The 17,666-nt window shown below is 49.8% G+C and overlaps 1 protein-coding gene across 6 annotated transcripts in view; it reads left to right on the top strand.

Annotated features, from left to right (window-relative positions):
* The window catches only part of kcnip3a (Kv channel interacting protein 3a, calsenilin), a 92,376-nt gene that overhangs the window by 59,274 nt on the left and 15,436 nt on the right, over nucleotides 1-17,666 (top strand). For 5 of the 6 annotated variants that reach the window (XM_088624581.1, XM_088624580.1, XM_088624584.1 and 2 more), the window contains one exon: nucleotides 16,659-16,783. In XM_088624581.1, coding sequence (XP_088480707.1) covers nucleotides 16,659-16,783 — 125 coding nt within the window. Of the gene's footprint in view, nucleotides 1-14,333; nucleotides 14,464-16,658; nucleotides 16,784-17,666 lie in introns of those variants that run through there. The other variant, XM_088624579.1, reaches the window with a different exon arrangement.

Genomic DNA, 17,666 nt, shown 5'->3' with positions numbered 1-17,666 from the left:
GGGATCGATCGATATAAGATAAAAGGTATGTGTCTTCTTTTCAGAAATACAGAGGAGAGCACAACTGATGTATGAAATAAAGGAAGGAGCCCTGAAATCCCTTATACCGTTGATCTGAAGCTTCAGCATACTTCAATTTTAGTTCATTGTTTACTGTTTCGGTAGCTGTGATGAGTGCGGCGCTGCCCTTGGTGTTATGAGACTTGGCGTGACAGCTGTTTCTCTCTTCCTCTCCCTCTTATTCTTCCTCAACCACCAGGACAAACACAAGTGAGACGTTTTGTACCTTTCTGGTGTGTTAGATTGCTTTGGATCTGTCTTCTACATTTGGAATCGATGTTTGCATTTCCTTTTAGCTTTTTTCTTTATTTTCAGGATTTGCTTTAGTCTAGCTGCTAAGGGTGAAGAGCAGTGAGGAGTACTGCAGCCTGTCCGAGTGCATTGGCCAAACTGTCCTTCGATATTAGACTTGGAACTTTCCACGTGCCCCTTGTAAATGGGGACTGGATATGTTCTGATACATTCTGTTCATGCTGCAACACTGATCGCACATCTAAGGAAGTTGTTGAAAGTAGCTCTTAAATGCACCCGGCTGGTCAGTTTTTACAAGCTGTGCATTTACATGAGTAGACGGCAGATTCCTGTATTTGTTTTACATAGAGGAGTTGCTTCATCCAGCGGTGCAGTGCAGCTCCTACCTGGGTGACACACAGCAGATCAGGTGGAGGAGTGAGAAAGGACTTCACTGGTTGAGTTTTTAGGGATATTTAGAGCAGCCAGACTGTGCAGTCCCAGAATGCAATTTGGCCAGGATGCAATGGCTAACATGTTGTCAGGACTTCAGTTTAATGTCTCATCTGAGGGACTGCCTGTAACTCATGGATAAAAATCACAGTGGGTGGTCTGACCACACTACATCACCCTTGAGGGGAGTCTCAACACAGGTGGCGATGCAATTTTAGGATGTTAGATATTTCTCCATATAGTATACAGTTATATTTTCCGTACACTATTGACCTGAACCCTTTTGTGTCACATGATCCTCTGGAGGTCCCATGACCAGTCTTTTGGCTCATCGGAGTGGCTCATCTGGGAGGTGCCTGAGAGATGGCGAGTCGACTTCTGACCTCAGGTGGAGTTTGTGACTATGACTCCACTTACAGAACACACGTTTATAAGTTAATGTGCTTTTCCTTATTTCATTTCTTTCCTGACCTCAAGGTTTGTAATAAGAGATTTTCCTTACCGCTGTGGCGCCCAGCCTTCTACCTGGTCTTATTCTTAACTTACTATTTCTTACATTATGACATCTCTGTTTGCTTCTCCCTGCTGGCAGTGGGAGCACAGCCTGTCCTCTCTGGGTATCCAGGTCTGCCTGTGTCCAGTTTCTATGGCCAGGCTGTGGTCACTGAGCCTGTCCTCTCTGGGTATCCAGGTCTGCCTGTGTCCAGTTTCTATGGCCAGGCTGTGGTCACTAAGCTGTACTTCAGGCTCTTCTGACAAGTCTATGCCTTCCCAATACCTGGAGGAGAGTTGCCCCAAGGCGGCTGTACTGGATGCACACAGATGATCTACATGGCCATTCTGCAGTCGTATATGAAGTGTGAAAATGTGTAACTTTGGCCTGTATAAAATATGCTAGACTGCAGCTCCAGTGTGCTGGTTCGGGTCTTCTCCCCTGACGGTGGGTGATCCTGCTTCACCTCCAACGCAGCAGGGCGCAAAGTTCTTCAGCAAGCTCTGCTCTTCGGCTGCCAGCTCGAGAGGGGTGTTACGTTACCAGCTGGTACTACGCTTGGCTCTCTTACACCCGTCACGTGGTGCTTTTACCATTTCCTGTTTGTTTTTGCTGCAAACCGAATGGATGTGTAGCAGAAAAGAGCCACGCGGGGCACAGCCCTGGGGAAGGTTATGTAGTGCCTTGCATAGGGCCATATTGTAGTGCACTCCTCTGAGCAAGGGGGGGCGCTCTCCTGCAAACCAGCAGGAGAAAACTTGGGTCTGCAGTCTTTAGGACTTGACATCAGCGCCTTCTCTTCTGCTAGACTGAGCTCTCTCTTTCTTCGCCTCTCTCCTTCCTTCTTTCTCGCCCAGTCCCTGTCCCTCTCTGCCCTCTCTCCTGCTCTGACCTCTCTTCGCTGAACGCTGTCTCTCTCCCCCTCTGCTCTCTCTGTTTCCCATGGCGTACAGAGACTCGCAGGGACCACAGTGTGGTCTAGCATTACTGTGCATTAATAATAGATGCCGCATTGATCAGGCTTCCTCTATTCAGGGGCTAAATATGGAATCTGCTGTCTTTCTTAAGGAGTCCTGAAGGACACTCTCCCTCCATCCACCCTCCCTGAGGGCCTTCTCATTTATAAAATCATTTTGTTCTCTACTCTCATTTTTCTTGTCTTTTTATGCATTGTTGGGGTGGAGGATTTTCACTTTTCATCCCCTCCACAGTCCTCACTAACCTTCTCCCACTTCTCACTGCCAGTCTACCTCTGGTTCCGCACTGTCTCCCTCTCTCCCAGTCTCTCAGCTCTTACCACTAGCCCACACTGCCCCCCTCTCTCTCTCCCAGTGTCTCAGCTCTAACCACTAGCCCACACTGCCTCCCTCTCTCTCTTCCAGTGTCTCAGCTCTAACCACTAGCCCACACTGCCTCCTCTCTCTCTCCCAGTGTCTCAGCTCTAACCACTAGCCCACACTGCCTCCCTCTCTCTCTCCCAGTGCCTCAGCTCTAACCACTAGCCCACACTGCCTCCCTCTCTCTCTCCCAGTGCCTCAGCTCTAACCACTAGCCCACACTGCCTCCCTCTCTCTCTTCCAGTGTCTCAGCTCTAACCACTAGCCCACACTGCCTCCCTCTCTCTCTCTCCCAGTGTCTCAGCTCTAACCACTAGCCCACACTGCCTCCCTCTCTCTCTCCCAGTGCCTCAGCTCTAACCACTAGCCCACACTGCCTCCCTCTCTCTCTCCCAGTGCCTCAGCTCTAACCACTAGCCACACTGCCTCCCTCTCTCTCTCCCAGTGTCTCAGCTCTAACCACTAGCCCACACTGCCTCCCTCTCTCTCTCTCCCAGTGTCTCAGCTCTAACCACTAGCCCACACTGCCTCCCTCTCTCAATTCAATTTAATTCAATTCAAGGTGCTTTATTAGCATGACCGATGGGTACAATCAGTGTTGCTAAAGCAAATGCAAAAAGTAATGATATTTACATTAAACAAAACAAAACAAAACAAAAATAGAAGTAAAATAAAATCTACAGACATATTACAGACATTTACAACAAAGACATATTATAAAATATTGACATATACTGTAGGCGGCTGGAGCATTATTGGGAGACAGACTCACTGTTCCTCAGGCTGTGACAGGAGATCACATACTGGGCTGCCAGATCAACTGAGTTCCCTCCTCCCTCTCCCAGTAGGATTGGGACCCGTTGTGATTCTGGCAGGTGTGGGAACTCTGGGATTAGATTTCTGAATTTCGGGAAGAATGTTTCTCTAATCCCAGAGTATCTGTCACAGTGCAGTAGGAAGTGCACCTCTGTCTCTATTTCTCCCCGCCGGCAGTGGGAGCACAGCCTGTCCTCTCTGGGCAGCCAGGTCTGCCTGTGTCGCCCAGTTTCTATGGCCAGGCTGTGGTCACTGAGCCTGTACTTCGTCAGGGTCTGTTTCTGTTTGTTATTTTTTATTTTGGTCAAATATTCAGCTAGTGTGTATTGTCTGTTTAGGGTTCTGTAGCATTCCAGTTTATGTTGTGTTTGTGTGTGTGTGTCCCAGTGTGTGAGATATTGCTGTTTGATCTGTGCTGTGATGTGGTTGAGTCTGGGTTGTGGTGCTCTAGCAGTGCTGTCCTGAGGCTGGTTAGTGTTGGTGTGGCTCAGGTCGGTGAGCCTCAGGACCAGCTGGCTCAGGGGGCTCTGTTTTGAGCTCAGCTCTTGGCTCAGCAGGGCCTTGTGGTGATAGGAATTTTGGTCGCTGTTTTTTAGGTGTAGCCAATACTTTAATATTCTTTTCTGTATGTTTATCAATAGTGGGTACTGGCCTAATTCGGCCCTGCACACGTTGTTAGGAGTTTTTCTCTGCACACGGAGGATGTTTCTAAAGATCTCCATGTGCAGAGTTTCTGTGGGGTGTTTGTCCCATTGGGTGTAATCCTGGTCTGTGAGGGGACCCCACACTTCACTGCCATATACAGTAGGGCAATGGGTTGGATTACACTTTCAAATATTTGGAGCCAGATTCTTGTTGGTGGGTTGATGTTGAAGAGCCTCCTTCTTATTGCGTAGAAAGCCCTGAGTGCCTTCTCCCTCAGTGCCTTCACTGCCAGGTCAAAACTCCCGGAAGAGCTGATGGTGAGACCGAGATATGTGTAGCTGGATGTGTGCTCCAATGTGTTGTTGTTCAGTGTGAATTTGTACCTGTTTCCCTGAGGTCTGGCGTTCTTCTGGAAAACCATAACTCTGGTCTTGTCCAGATTGACTGTCAGTGCCCAGGTCTGACAGTACTGCTCCAGCAGTGCCAGGTTCTGCTGCAGCCCCTGTTCTGTGGGCGACAGCAGGGCCAGGTCATCTGCGTAGAGCAGGAACTTGATTTCTGTGTCGTGTAGTGTGAGACCAGGAGCTGCAGACTGCTCCAACATTCCTGCTAATTCATTGATATAGATATTGAACAGTGCTGGGCTCAGGCTGCAGCCCTGTCTCACCCCGCGGCCTTGGGTGAAGAATTTAGTCCTTTTGTTTCCAATTTTCACTGCACATTTGCTCTCTGAATACATTGATTTAATTATGTCGTACACTTTGCCCCCTATGCCACTTTGGAATAGTTTGTAAAACAATCTCTCATGCCAAATCGAGTCAAATGCTTTTTTGAAATCGACAAAGTAGGCAAAAAATTTTCCTTTGTGTTTTTGGTGGATGTGTTTGTCTATCAGTGTGTGTAGGGTGTAAATGTGATCAGATGTGCGGTGATCTGGCAAGAAGCCAATCTGACTCTTGCTCAGGACACTGTGTTCGGTAAGTGAGGCCAGTATTCGTGTGTTCAGGATACTGCAGAATACCTTCCCCAGGTTACTGTTTACACAGATGCCCCGTTAGTTGTTGGGATCGAGTTTATCTCCACTCTTATAGATGGCCGTGATCAGTCCTTGGTTCCAGGCCTCGGGGAAACATCCAGCTGTCATGATGAGATTGAGGAGTTTGAGCAGGACTTGTTGCAACTTTGGGCTGCTGTGTCTCAGCATCTCATTTATGACTCCATCATGGCCACAGGCTTTGCGTGGTCTGAGGGCCTGGAGTTTGTCCAGTAGCTCCTGCTCAGTGATTGGGGAGTCTAAGGGGTTTTGGTTGTCTTTGATAGCCAATTCCAAAATTTTGAGTTTTTCATAAATGGTGTTTTGGTCTGATTGATTTGTATTTGGGAGCTTTTCATAGAGATTTTCAAAGTATGTTTGCCAGATTGTTCCATTTTGGATGGCCAATTCTTCTGGTTTTGATTTGTTTAAGTTGTTCCACTTCTCCCAGAAACAGTTCTGATTTAGTGACTCCTCAATTTCTGCAAGTTGTTTGTTTATGTATGTGTTTCTTTTCTTTTTCAGCGTGTGTTTGTAAAGTTTTACCATGTCACAGTACCTGAGGCGCAGATCTGTGTTGTGTGGTTGTCTGTGTTTTTCATTTGAGACGTTTCGTAGTGCATTTCTGATGTTTTTGCACTCTGTATCAAACCACTTTTCTTTTGCTTTTGTTTTTTGGTAGTTTTTTTATTTAGTTGTTTTTAGCTTAGATTTTGATGCTAGTTTGTGGAATAGGTGATTTAGTTTTTGTGTGGCCAAGTTTATGCCTAATTTGTTGGTTTGATACGGGGTGTTTAGGAATGTGTCCATCAGTGTCTGAATTTCGTCATGGCCCAGTGCAGTTTGGTATCTGTCTAGGCTGTCTGTGTCCCATCTGTATGCCTGGTTGAGGTCATACAGCTGGCTGGGCTGTGTCAGTGTGTCTCTGTGCTGGTGTGCTCTCTTCATGTAGAGTGTGATCTGGCTGTGGTCAGAGAGGGGAGTTTGTGGCCTGACAGTGAAGGCACTGATTCAGGAGGGGTCCAGGTCGGTGATGGCGTAGTCCACCACACTGCTGCCCAGAGCTGAGCTGTAGGTGAACCTGCCTAGAGAGTCCCCTCTAGTCCTGCCGTTGACGATGTACAGGCCCAGCCCTTGACAGAGCTGGAGCAGCTCGCGCCCGGTGCTGTTGACCGTGGTGTCATGGCTGCACCTGTGTGAGGTGACCGGTGTGTGGTACAGAGGGGATTGTCCGAATATGTGAGTGTTTCCCTGTGTGCTGGTGTAGTCTGCCAGTGTGCCTGTTTGTGCATTGAGGTCACCACAGAGCAGCACGTTTCCCTGGCCCTGGAAGTGACCGATCTCCGTGTGGAGACTGAGAGATCGGTCACTTCCAGTCACTTCGGTCACTTCTCTCTCTCTCCCAGTGTCTCAGCTCTAACCACTAGCCCACACTGCCTCCCTCTCTCTCTCCCAGTGTCTCAGCTCTAACCACTAGCCCACACTGCCTCCCTCTCTCTCTCCCAGTGTCTCAGCTCTAACCACAAGCCCACACTGCCTCCCTGTCTCTCTCCCAGTCTCTCAGCTCTAACCACTAGCCCACTGCCTCCCTCTCTCTCTCTCCCAGTGTCTCAGCTCTAACCACTAGCCCACACTGCCTCCCTCTCTCTCTCCCAGTCTCTCAGCTCTAACCACTAGCCCACTGCCTCCCTCTCTCTCTCTCCCAGTCTCTCAGCTCTAACCACTAGCCCACACTGCCTCCCTCTCTCTCTCCCAGTGTCTCAGCTCTAACCACTAGTCCGCACTGCCTCCCTCTCTCTCTCCCAGTGCCTCAGCTCTAACCAGCTCTTTCTCCTGAAGCCCCTCATCTCACTGCCTCCCAGTCCCACGTATTTCTCTCTCTCTGCGGAGTGACGGAGTTCCCTGCTCTCTCTCTCCTCATCTCGCATCATCTTCTTTCAGAGCCCAGGGACAGAGTATCGCCTCTCTCACTCTGCTTCCTGGCAGCGGTGTGCACATCAAGCCTCTCCTGCTCTTGCTCTCTGTGACTCTCCACCTCCCTTATTAATGGACATTGTTCAGCTCCAGAGAGCAAGAGGGATCAACTTGCCTGTTCCCCGAGTTTAGTATTTCCCACAGAGAAGCAATAGGTGGGGACATGATGGTTAGTGGTTGGAGGTTTTCGAATGTAGGGCTCTTGTGAGTTTATCTGGCCTGTTCAAGCATCTGTGTTAAAAATGCTAGGCATGTTCAAGCCAATACATTTAGAAAATGTCTGTTTTCAAACAGGCTAGATGGGCAGGGAGGCCTCTTCTTTCTGTTGGAAACTGTTCACATTTATGTTCTTAAAATTGGTTATTCCCTCATCACACTCTAGGGGGTGCTGTCTCAGCTCAGTGTGGCCACTGCAGAGTAAGTAGTACTCTGTGCACACCCTTGTGCAGATGCTTGTCCCACAATGAGGGTTTGGGAAAAGCTTGTGTTGCTTTTGGATCTAGGCTTCCTGTATGCTCACCTGTTAGAACAGGCCAGGATGTCTGTCACCTCCATCAAAGAGAGAAGGCCCATTCAGCTGACTCGGCCTGCGGTTGTCTGTGATGTTCGGCGAAGTGGAAGTATCTGCTGTCTTCTCTGTCATCGGTGTTGCCCAGATTATCTTCCTATTACTGTGGAGGTTGTATTTGCGGTTCTGAAATACACACACCATTTCCTATTCATTAAAACTGATGGTCCATCAGAGCCTGAAGTAAGCTAGAAGCAAATTTGCATCTTGTTCTGGAAACTCCGAAAGTTTTAGCCGAATCACTGCCGAATCCATTTTTTGACTTTCAAATTCAGGAGGGAGAAAGACTGAGAGAAGGAAGTGCAAAATATTTTCTGGTTTGCACAAAGCTGCACACGTAAAGCAGGTCCCGGTGGTTGCATAGCAAACTGATCAAACCGGCCATCCTACCTCCAGGGGGCGCACATCAGCTAAGGACACATCCCAGCCTGCGCTTCACAGTGTCACAGCAGGGCCACTGGGATACTGGACTTTTTTTGGACAGCGACAGGGCAATGAATATGCACCTTTGTGTCATGTGTTACTTCCATGCATACGCGCGTGGACACTGTCTCACAGCAAGCACCTTGCGCTGACTTCTGTGTCAGTGACTTTTACCAGCAGCTGGTAAAACCTGGCATGGATCAGGCGGCGGCGCCACAGGAGTCGTGATGCCCATCTCTGCTCCCCTGGTGTTCCTTCCTGAAATGCGACACAATAAGGATTGTTGTGGTTGTAGACCGGCTGTCACACTGCAAATATCTTGTGCTTGTGTCTGGTAAAAGCACAGGAGGTCCTGTGTGAACCCCTGTCCATTGATGGTAAATGCTTCTGCAAGTTGTTTTTTCTCAGACTGTGTCTTTTGTTCTCCCAACAACCCCCCCGCACGCCATCACATCGTCAGCCTTTTGTTATTTACAGTACAGCTTTGCCGAGGGCTATTTTTAGCCCCAGAGACGCTGTAAAAATAAAATCCCTGCAGCGCCAGTGAAACCGGAGCCGCCGGCCCTGGAGTGGGGGGTGCAGTAGCACTGAGATCGATAGCTGACCCATTTAGACTCGTCCCGGCGATCCATCACTCTGATCGCTGACGCGAGGGGCTCTTGACGCAGGGCCCTGCGCGCACGTGCCAGGGACGCCCGCCCGCCACCACCCCCCTCTCTCCCCTTCTTCTTGACCTCTTCCTTTTGTCCCCTCCCGGGGCTTGCGAGGGGAGAGCGAGGTTTGGGGGGTACCCTGAGCCCCAGAGCTGTCCTTTCTCTTCTCACTGATCAAGGGGTCACACCGACCTGATGCAAAGGAACAAGTAAAGGTTGATTCCGTGCTGAAAAGAGAAGAAAAGAAACACAGCGTTTCGCCTGTGGAGCCTTTTTGGGGTGTGCAGATGTTCACACGCCCGAAGAAGGCTCCACAGCCGAAACGTTGTGTTTCCTTGACTGAAGAGCCCTGGGAGACAGGAAAGCTGTCAGTCCTCAGCTCTGCAGGTTAGACATCTGATCAGGCAGGTCTGCCCCTGCCTGCTGCTGAGACTGTCTGGGTTTGTGGACGAGACTCTGGGATTGAATTAGCTGCTGCTAATCTTTCCACGCATCCTCTGTCCATATCCACTTCATCCTGCAGAGGGCAGTGTTGAACCGGAGCCCAGCCCGGCAGCCACAAGGCACCAGTGATGATGCCTTCGGGGCAGGACGCCAGTCCATCACGGGCCATACACACCCGCACGGTGCACACAAGAAAGAAATTAATGGGGCCAGCATGTGTGTTTCAAGAGGGTGAGGATACCAGAGCACCTGCATAAAAAAAACCCATACAAACCTGAGCAGAACATGCAGGCTCTGCACGACAGGTGTCCAAGCCCAGAAAAACAAACTCAGGACCCTCGAGCTGTGACACAACCACACAAACGCAGCTGTGCTACCTGCTGCAATTAATACTGAATTACTCATTCAGCAGTTTTATCCAAAGCGTCTTACAGACATGGGTGTTGGGGTTGTTCAGGAGATTAAATTGGCCTTTCAGCCTGTGCTAGCCTACAGAAGCCAAGAAAAGATGAGCCAAATGCACTACTCTCCATGGAAACGTTTCGAATGTTTCTGAGTGCAGATTCCACAGTATCATCTTAGATATTGTATTGGCACCTCAGTACCTGTCTGAACTATTATCGCCCTACTGCCCATCTCGCAATCTTCGGTCTTCTAATTCTGGTCTCCTAACTGTCCCCCAAGCCCACCTACATTGTATGGGTGACAGGGCCTTCTCCTGTTATGCCCCCAAGCTCTGGAACTCTCTCCCCAAGGATATCAGAGAGTCACCTTCTCTAAACTCCTTCAAATCCAGACTCAAAACCCTCTTCTTCAGAAAAGCCTTTACTTGACTGGTTCCATTCTTCACCCCTCTGCTCTTCTTAATACCACCATCCACGGTCTCCTCTATATATGGTAATTGTGTTTTATCTTGTGTATTCTTCTTATTTATTGTTGTTGTCATTCTGTAAAGCGCTTTGAGAAGCCACCTTTAAAGGTGCTATATAAAATAAAGTTTATTTTTATTATTATTATTATTATTATTATTATATTAGTGGATTTTTCATGAATGTATTATTATTAGTGAATCATCCAGGTGGGTCCTGCACATTGGTGGTGGTGGTAGGGGAAGTCCCTATTACCTGTAGAGTGCTTTGAGTGTAGTGTGCAGAAAAGCACTATATACGTGTGAGCATTTATTTATTTATTTTATTATTATTATTATTATTAGACATGAGCAATCGGCGTTGTGCAAATACTAGGGAAAAAAGAATGGAGCTTCATAATGAATCAGGCCACTAGGGGGTGCTCTAGACCACTGCTCATGGCACTGCTGTCGTGAACAGACTCTTTACCCAGAGAGGAGTGCAGTGGACTGAATAGCCTGTGTGGGCTGCAGGTGTTGCATTACAGGAGCAAAACTGGAGAAAGCAGAAATCCAGTTTCCCAATAGTGCAGTACAGGGAATTCTAGATGTCACTTGGCATATCTGCTCTGTTAGCTTCTTTCAGTCACGTGCAAAGCTAAGGTGCCTGTCTCTGTGGCTCTTGAGAGATGTACAGGCTGCACAGGCATTGCACTCCTCTCTCTGTGCTCTCTTCCTTTCTCTGGACCCTCACCCTCTCTGTGTAGCAACATCAAAGCCTTTTCCAAACCTCTGAGTGAAAACACTCATTCCTGAAACTCTGACTGCCCATGAATCCCTACAACTCCTTAGAAACCCTGCCAAGACAGCAGTACCACACAGCCCTCTCCCTTTCTTTCTGCGCCTGTCTCGTTCGCGCCTGCTGTCTCTCCTCCTCTCCCTGCCTCCCTCTTTCCCTGTTCCTTTCCCTCCCTCTCTGGCCTCCAGCTGTCGGGAGTGACTGCTCTTGCTCCTGCGCCTCAGCTCTCGGGGAACATTCGGCTTAATTTAATTTATTGTTTCTTTTACATTAGCTTTCAACATTTCTTTCTTTCCCACGTCCCCAGAGCAGCAAAAACAGGCCTGACTCCATTCATTCTTCAAATCAGTAATACCTATTTAAATACCCCCCCCCTCCTAACCCTCTTGTGCTCATCTCTGTACTGAGTGGCTGCTCTGTGCTGTACTAAATGACTGCTCTGTGCTGTACTGAGTGACTGTTCTGTGCTGTGCTGAGTGTCTGTTCTGTACTGAGTGACCGTTCTGTGCTGTACTGAGTGACTGCTCTGTGCTGTACTGAATGACTGTTCTGTACTGAGTGACTGCTCTGTGCTGTACAGTTACTAAACACTGTTCTGTGCTGTACTGAATGACTGTTCTGTACTGAGTGGCTGCTCTGTGCTGTACTGAGTGACTGTTCTGTGCTGTACTGAATGACTGCTCTGTGCTGAGTGACTGCTCTGTGTTGTACTAAATGACTGTTCTGTACTGAGTGGCTGCTCTGTGCTGTACTAAATGACTGCTCTTTGCTGTGCTGAGTGACTGTTCTGTACTGAGTGACTGCTCTGTGCTGTACTGAGTGACTGCTCTGTGCTGAGTGACTGCTCTGTGCTGTACTAAATGACTGTTCTGTACTGAGTGGCTGCTCTGTGCTGTACTAAATGACTGCTCTTTGCTGTACTGAATGACTGTGCTGTACTGAGTGACTGCTCTGTGCTGTCCTGAGTGACTGTTCTGTGCTGTACTGAGTGACTGTTCTGTGCTGAGCGACTGCCCTGTGCTGTACTGAGTGACTGCCCTGTGCTGTATTGAGTGACTGCTCTGTGCTGTACTGAGTGACTGTGCTGTGTTGTATTTAGTGACTGTTCTGTGCTGTATTAAACGACTGCTCTGTGCTGTGCTAAGTGACTGTTCTGTGCTGTGTTTAGTGACTGTTCTGTGCTCTATTGAGTAAGTGTCTGTGCTGTACCTATAGATGTAGTATCTATATATCTTTTCTTTGTGGACAACTAGATTAAGAAATCACTGCAGTGTCATTTTACGAGGACAGAAATGTGTTATTTAGAGCCTTACTCTCTTCAAGCCAGTAAGACATATCTTAATTTGAATATGAATTTGAGGGAGAAAGAGAAGCAGGCAGAAATAAATCGTGTATCTCATGAGAACTCGCCAAGTAACTGAGAGACCAAGAGGAAAGATATGCTCTCAAAAATAATCATAATAATGAACTGAAGTAGGGCAGGAGTGATGGATTGAAATTAAAATCTATTCAGCTGGGCTAATTAGCTAGGGGCAGCAGGGAGTAACAGAGAAGGTCAGAGAATCTTTTTTATCTTGTCAGATGTATGGTTGACATCGTAGCCTGTGTCTCTCTAGGAGACTGGTACACTGACACAGGACTGGCACTGTCTGTGGTCTGTGGCTCTCTGGGAGACTGGTACACTGACACAGGACTGGCACTGTGGTCTGTGGCTCTCTAGGAGACTGGTACACTGACACAGGACTGGCACTGTCTGTGGTCTGTGGCTCTCTGGGAGAATGGTACACTGACACAGGACTGGCACTGTGGCTCTCTGGGAGACTGGTACACTGACACAGGACTGGCACTGTGGCTCTCTGGGAGACTGGTACACTGACACAGGACTGGCACTGTGGTCTATGGCTCTCTGGGAGACTGGTACACTGACACAGGACTGGCACTGTGGCTCTCTGGGAGACTGGTACACTGACACAGGACTGGCACTGTGGTCTATGGCTCTCTGGGAGACTGGTACACTGACACAGGACTGGCACTGTGGCTCTCTGGGAGACTGGCACACTGACACAGGACTGGCAAGGTGATCTGTGGCTCTCTGGGAGACTGGTACACTGACACAGGACTGGCACTGTGGTCTGTGGCTCTCTGGGAGACTGGTACACTGACACAGGACTGGCACTGTGGTCTGTGGCTCTCTGGGAGACTGGTACACTGACACAGGACTGGCAATGATACCCTCTAGTTTCATTCTTCCTCTTGAAGGTGCTGATTACCCCTCTTCTAGACCGGTCTGTGGTTGTTATTGTCAGGCAAAACTAGAAAGCTTTCTGTCCCTCTTAAGGGACACACACAAATGAGTAAACTGAGGAAAATTAAAAAGGTCTCCTGTTAGACACACTGGCACACATGTATACAAACAATGTACAGTATTTCAATGTAAAAAATGTAATGCAGATGTACTCAGGGTGTACGATTCAGACTGAGCTCAATGATCATGGGTTCGAGCCTGGGTCATGTCACTAGCCACCTGTGACTGGGAATCCCCAGGCAGAGGCACACAGCTAGTTGAGTGCCTAAGGCTAGGGTGGGATCTCTCAGCTCTCAGCAACAGCGCCTCCTGTGGTCTCCCGGGTGCTTACAGGCTCACAGCGCTGTCGGTGAGGGACGCGCCTCTCCTCCAATCAGCACCAATCCTCCAGCACAGGCCTGTGACATGTAATAAGATGATTGGCTCGAGCACCAGCTGATGGGAGGGGTTTGCCACATCCTCGCTCTCCCCGTGTGCAGTCACGGGGTTCGCAGCCCAGTATCGAAAAAACGCGTAATTGGCTTCTCAAACTGGGTAGGAAAAGTACCTTCTTTTCTGAATTTCTGGAAAAAAAGAAGGGAACTCAATTTGGTGAACGGCAGTCCTCCTCGCATCTGCACTGATGCCTGGAGCCTCAGAGGACCATACTGGTACCCCTTCCACCCTCTCCCTCACCCCAGTGCCCATTAGCAATTAGAAACTGGCAAAGAGCTTTGTCCTGAAAGCGGAATAAGTGTGACAGAGAGGGAGGGAGACCAGGAGACCTGCACACAGAGAGCAGGGAAGAGAGACAGAGAGGGAGGGCTTGCTGTGGCTGTTGTTGTATTCTTTATTTTTCCCCCAGCAGTGAAATACTGGGAGAGAGAACGTGGTGGGAGAGGGGAATGTAGACAAAGTCAGAAGTGTGGAGGGAGGGAGACTGAGTTATGATGGCTCCCTTGTCGCTTGTTCGCTGCAACATGTTGCTGTTACCTAAGCCTCTGAGAGCGAGAGAGAGTGGAGGAGAAAAAGAGAGAGAGATATGAGGAGAAGGACCGAGGCAAGCTGTCGGACTTTGTTGGAGGGTGCGATCCGAGGCACGCTGTCTGGCGTTCCGATCTGCGATCTATCCTTCCCGTTAATTTGGGAGGAGAGGAGAAGGGAGACCTCCAGTGCGTCAGAGGAGGGGGGATCCTGTCCTGATCACCAGGAGTCTGAGCTCCCAGCGGAGGGGGCAGGGGGAGTGGGGGGGCGGGCCGGCTGGAGGAAGTCCGGGGGGCAGGTGAAAATGGTGAGGGGCAGCTCGGAGTCGGAGGGGCTGCAGACAGTCGGGATTGTCTGTCTGGTCTTCATGTTCCTGAAGCTGCTGCATCTGCTGGGGCTGATAGACATCACTGACCCAGGTAGGGGGAGAGAGAGTGAGTAAGGAAAGAGGAAAAGAATGAGTCGGGGAAGAGGGGCAGGGGGGAGAGAGAGTGTGGGTGGAGGGAGGGGAGAGGGTGGAGGGAGGAGAGAGTGTGGGTGGAGGGAAGGGAGAGTGAGGGTGGAGGGAGGAGAGAGTGAGGGTGGAGAGAGGGGAGGGTGAGGGTAAATGGAGAGTGAGGGTGGAGAGAGGGGAGGGTGAGGGTAAATGGAGGAGAGTGGGGGTGAAGAGAGGGAGGGTGGAGAGAGGGGAAAGTGAGGGTGGAGAGAGGGGAGAGTGAGGGTAAATGGAGGAGAGTGAGGGTGGAGAGAGGAGAGTGAGGGTGGAGAGAGGGGAAAGTGAGGGTGGAGAGAGTGAGGGTGTATAGAGGGGAGAGAGTGAGGGTGTATAGAGGGGAGAGAGTGAGGGTGGAAAGAGAGGAGGGTGAGGGTGAAGAGAGTGTGGGTGAAGGGAGGGGAGAGAGTGGGGGTGGACTGGTGGGAGAGTGAGGGTGGAGAGGGGAGAGTGAGGGTAAATGGAGGAGAGTGAGGGTGGAGAGAGGGGAGAGTGAGGGTGGAGGGAGGAGAGAGTGAGGGTGGAAAGAGGAGGGTGAGGGTGAAGAGAGTGTGGGTGAAGGGAGGGGAGAGAGTGAGGGTGGACGGGGGGGAGAGTGAGGGTGGAGAGAGGGGAGAGTGAGGGTGGAGAGAGGGGAGAGTGAGGGTAAATGGAGGAGAGTGAGGGTGGAGAGAGGGGAGGGTGAGGGTAAATGGAGGAGAGTGAGGGTGGAGAGAAGAGAGTGAGGGTGGAGAGAGGGGAAAGTGAGGGTGAAGGGAGGAGAGAGTGAGGGTGGAGAGAGGGGAAAGTGAGGGTGGAGAGATTGAGGGGAGAGAGTGAGGGTGAAGGGAGGAGAAAGGGAGGGTGGAGGGAGGGTGGAGAGTGAGGGTGGAGCAGGCCAGGAAAAGGGTAGATGGTGAGGAGAACAAAGAAAGGAGTAAGAGAGAGGAGAGAAAAATGTGGATTCTGTAAATATCTGTAAATGGTGTGCTACAGATGTTATATTGTCAAGATGGATGAATTAGTGTTGCCAGATAAAAAAGTAACAGAGCATTTACAATAAAACATTATTATTTTTTATCACATGAAACATCTGTTCTCCCTATCTGTTCCTCCTCCTCTCCCCCTGTAGGATTGATAGCTGTTCTGGTTCTGGCAGATATAGGAATTTAGGAATATAGGAAGATTAGGTTTGCTATTTTATTGAAGAATGTCTGATCCTGGCATGCAGAAAAAAGTGCATCAATCCAGGTCTGTGTGTGTCCAGTTCCTATGGCCAGGCTGTGGTCACTGAGCCTGTCCTCTCTGAGTATCCAGGTCTGCCTGTGTCCAGTTTCTATGGCCAGGCTGTGGTCACTGAGCCTGTCCTCTCTGGGTGTCCAGGTCTGCCTGTGTCCAGTTTCTATGGCCAGGCTGTGGTCACTGAGCCTGTCCTCTCTGGGTGTCCAGGTCTGCCTGTGTCCAGTTTCTATGGCCAGGCTGTGGTCACTGAGCCTGTCCTCTCTGGGTATCCAGGTCTGCCTGTGTCCAGTTTCTATGGCCAGGCTGTGGTCACTGAGCCTGTACTTCATCAGGGTCTGTTTCTCCTTGTTTTCTTTCACCCTGGTCACATACTCCACCATTGTGTTCTGTCTTTCTAGAGCTGGTAACATTTCAGTTTGTGTTGAATGGGTCCCAGTGGGTGAGGTAGTGTTGTTTGTATAGTGATTTAGTTGACTCTGATTTGTGTGGATACAGCAATGCTACCCTGAGCAAGCAGGAGTCATTGTGGCCCAGGGCAGTGAGCTTCAGAAATTCTTGCTACTTTTTAGGTGTAACTGATATTTTATTGCTCCCTCTTGTACATGGATTAGCAATGGGTATTAACCTAATTCAGATCTGCATGAATTGTGTGGAGTTTTGCTTTGCACATGGAGGATGATTTTACAAGACTCTGTTTTCAGGGCTCCTATGGGGTCTAATCCTCATCTGTGATTGGACCACACACTCTACAACAACAAAGGGCAATGGGGAGGATTACGGTTTTAAATATTCAGAGCCAGAGTACTACAATGGAGTTAATATTGTACAGCCTCATGGTGTAGGAAGCTCTGCACACCTTCTCCTTCCTTGTAACCCCTCCCTCACTCTGTGTCCCAACAGACAGCAGTGAGAGTGACCTGGAGCTGTCCACGGTGAGGCACCAGCCGGAAGGTCTGGAGCAGCTGCAGGCCCAGACCAAATTCACCAAGAAGGAGCTGCAGTCGCTCTACAGGGGCTTTAAAAATGTGAGTCACCCTCTCCTGGCCCCTCCCATCCTCACCACTGCTCTCTCCCCAACACTGCCTCTTCCAGAAACCCCCTCATCTCCCCCCACACGTCCAGGCGAAGTGGCTCCTTGTGAGCAGAAGCCCCTCGGCCTTGAAGACCGTCAGTCACGTGCTTTTGAACTGCTGCTGTTACGGCGAGCTGCCAAAACGTATATCAGGACCCTGTGCGGTGATCTCGGCGCGTTAGGCGAGCAATCCGTAGTCGATAAGCAGGCAAAAATCCAAAACAGCCAAGGGTTAAGAACAGGAAGTCAGAACTACAGGCGATGAAGGAGCTCCAAGGGAGGCGCCGATACAGACCGCTGACTGATTCTGAATGAGGGTTTATAAGGAGTGGAGGCTGGGATGAGTGTAGTGAGACTGATTGATTAACACGTGCGGCGGTGCTTTGTGGAATCAGCCGGCACTGGGGACTGGTTCGAGCATTTCCTGGTAACAGGTTTCTGATCGCTGGTCGTAACCACTGCCTTACAGCAGAGGCGGGGATTCTGTCTGTACGCCCTGCGTGATCCCCTCACCAGCTAATTCAGCCATTCCAGAGGTGATCCCCTCTTACCCAGCACCCTGCAGAGCACCTCGTGTTGGGGGCCAGAGAAAATGACAAGACGAGCAACTCGAGAACAAGCAAGAGGACAGGTCCAGGAATACACCGACACCAAAGGAAGAGTGGGAGTGTAAAAGCAGGTTTCAGACAGGCTGGGAATGTCACCAGCCCTGACAGAATTCCGAGAATTCCAGAGCCTTGGTGCGGAAGACTGGGGATTGGAAATGGGAAAGGTCAGGACCTGAAATCCTGGAACAGGGATTGCACACAGTATAGCAGGTCACTGATGTTGGGCAC

Source organism: Lepisosteus platostomus, chromosome 3, assembly GCF_059453375.1.
Source record: "Lepisosteus platostomus isolate fLepPlt1 chromosome 3, fLepPlt1.hap1, whole genome shotgun sequence".
NCBI lineage: Eukaryota > Metazoa > Chordata > Actinopteri > Semionotiformes > Lepisosteidae > Lepisosteus > Lepisosteus platostomus.
Note: the sequence above shows the minus strand (reverse complement) of the source record. Positions and strands in the feature narration are given on the sequence as shown.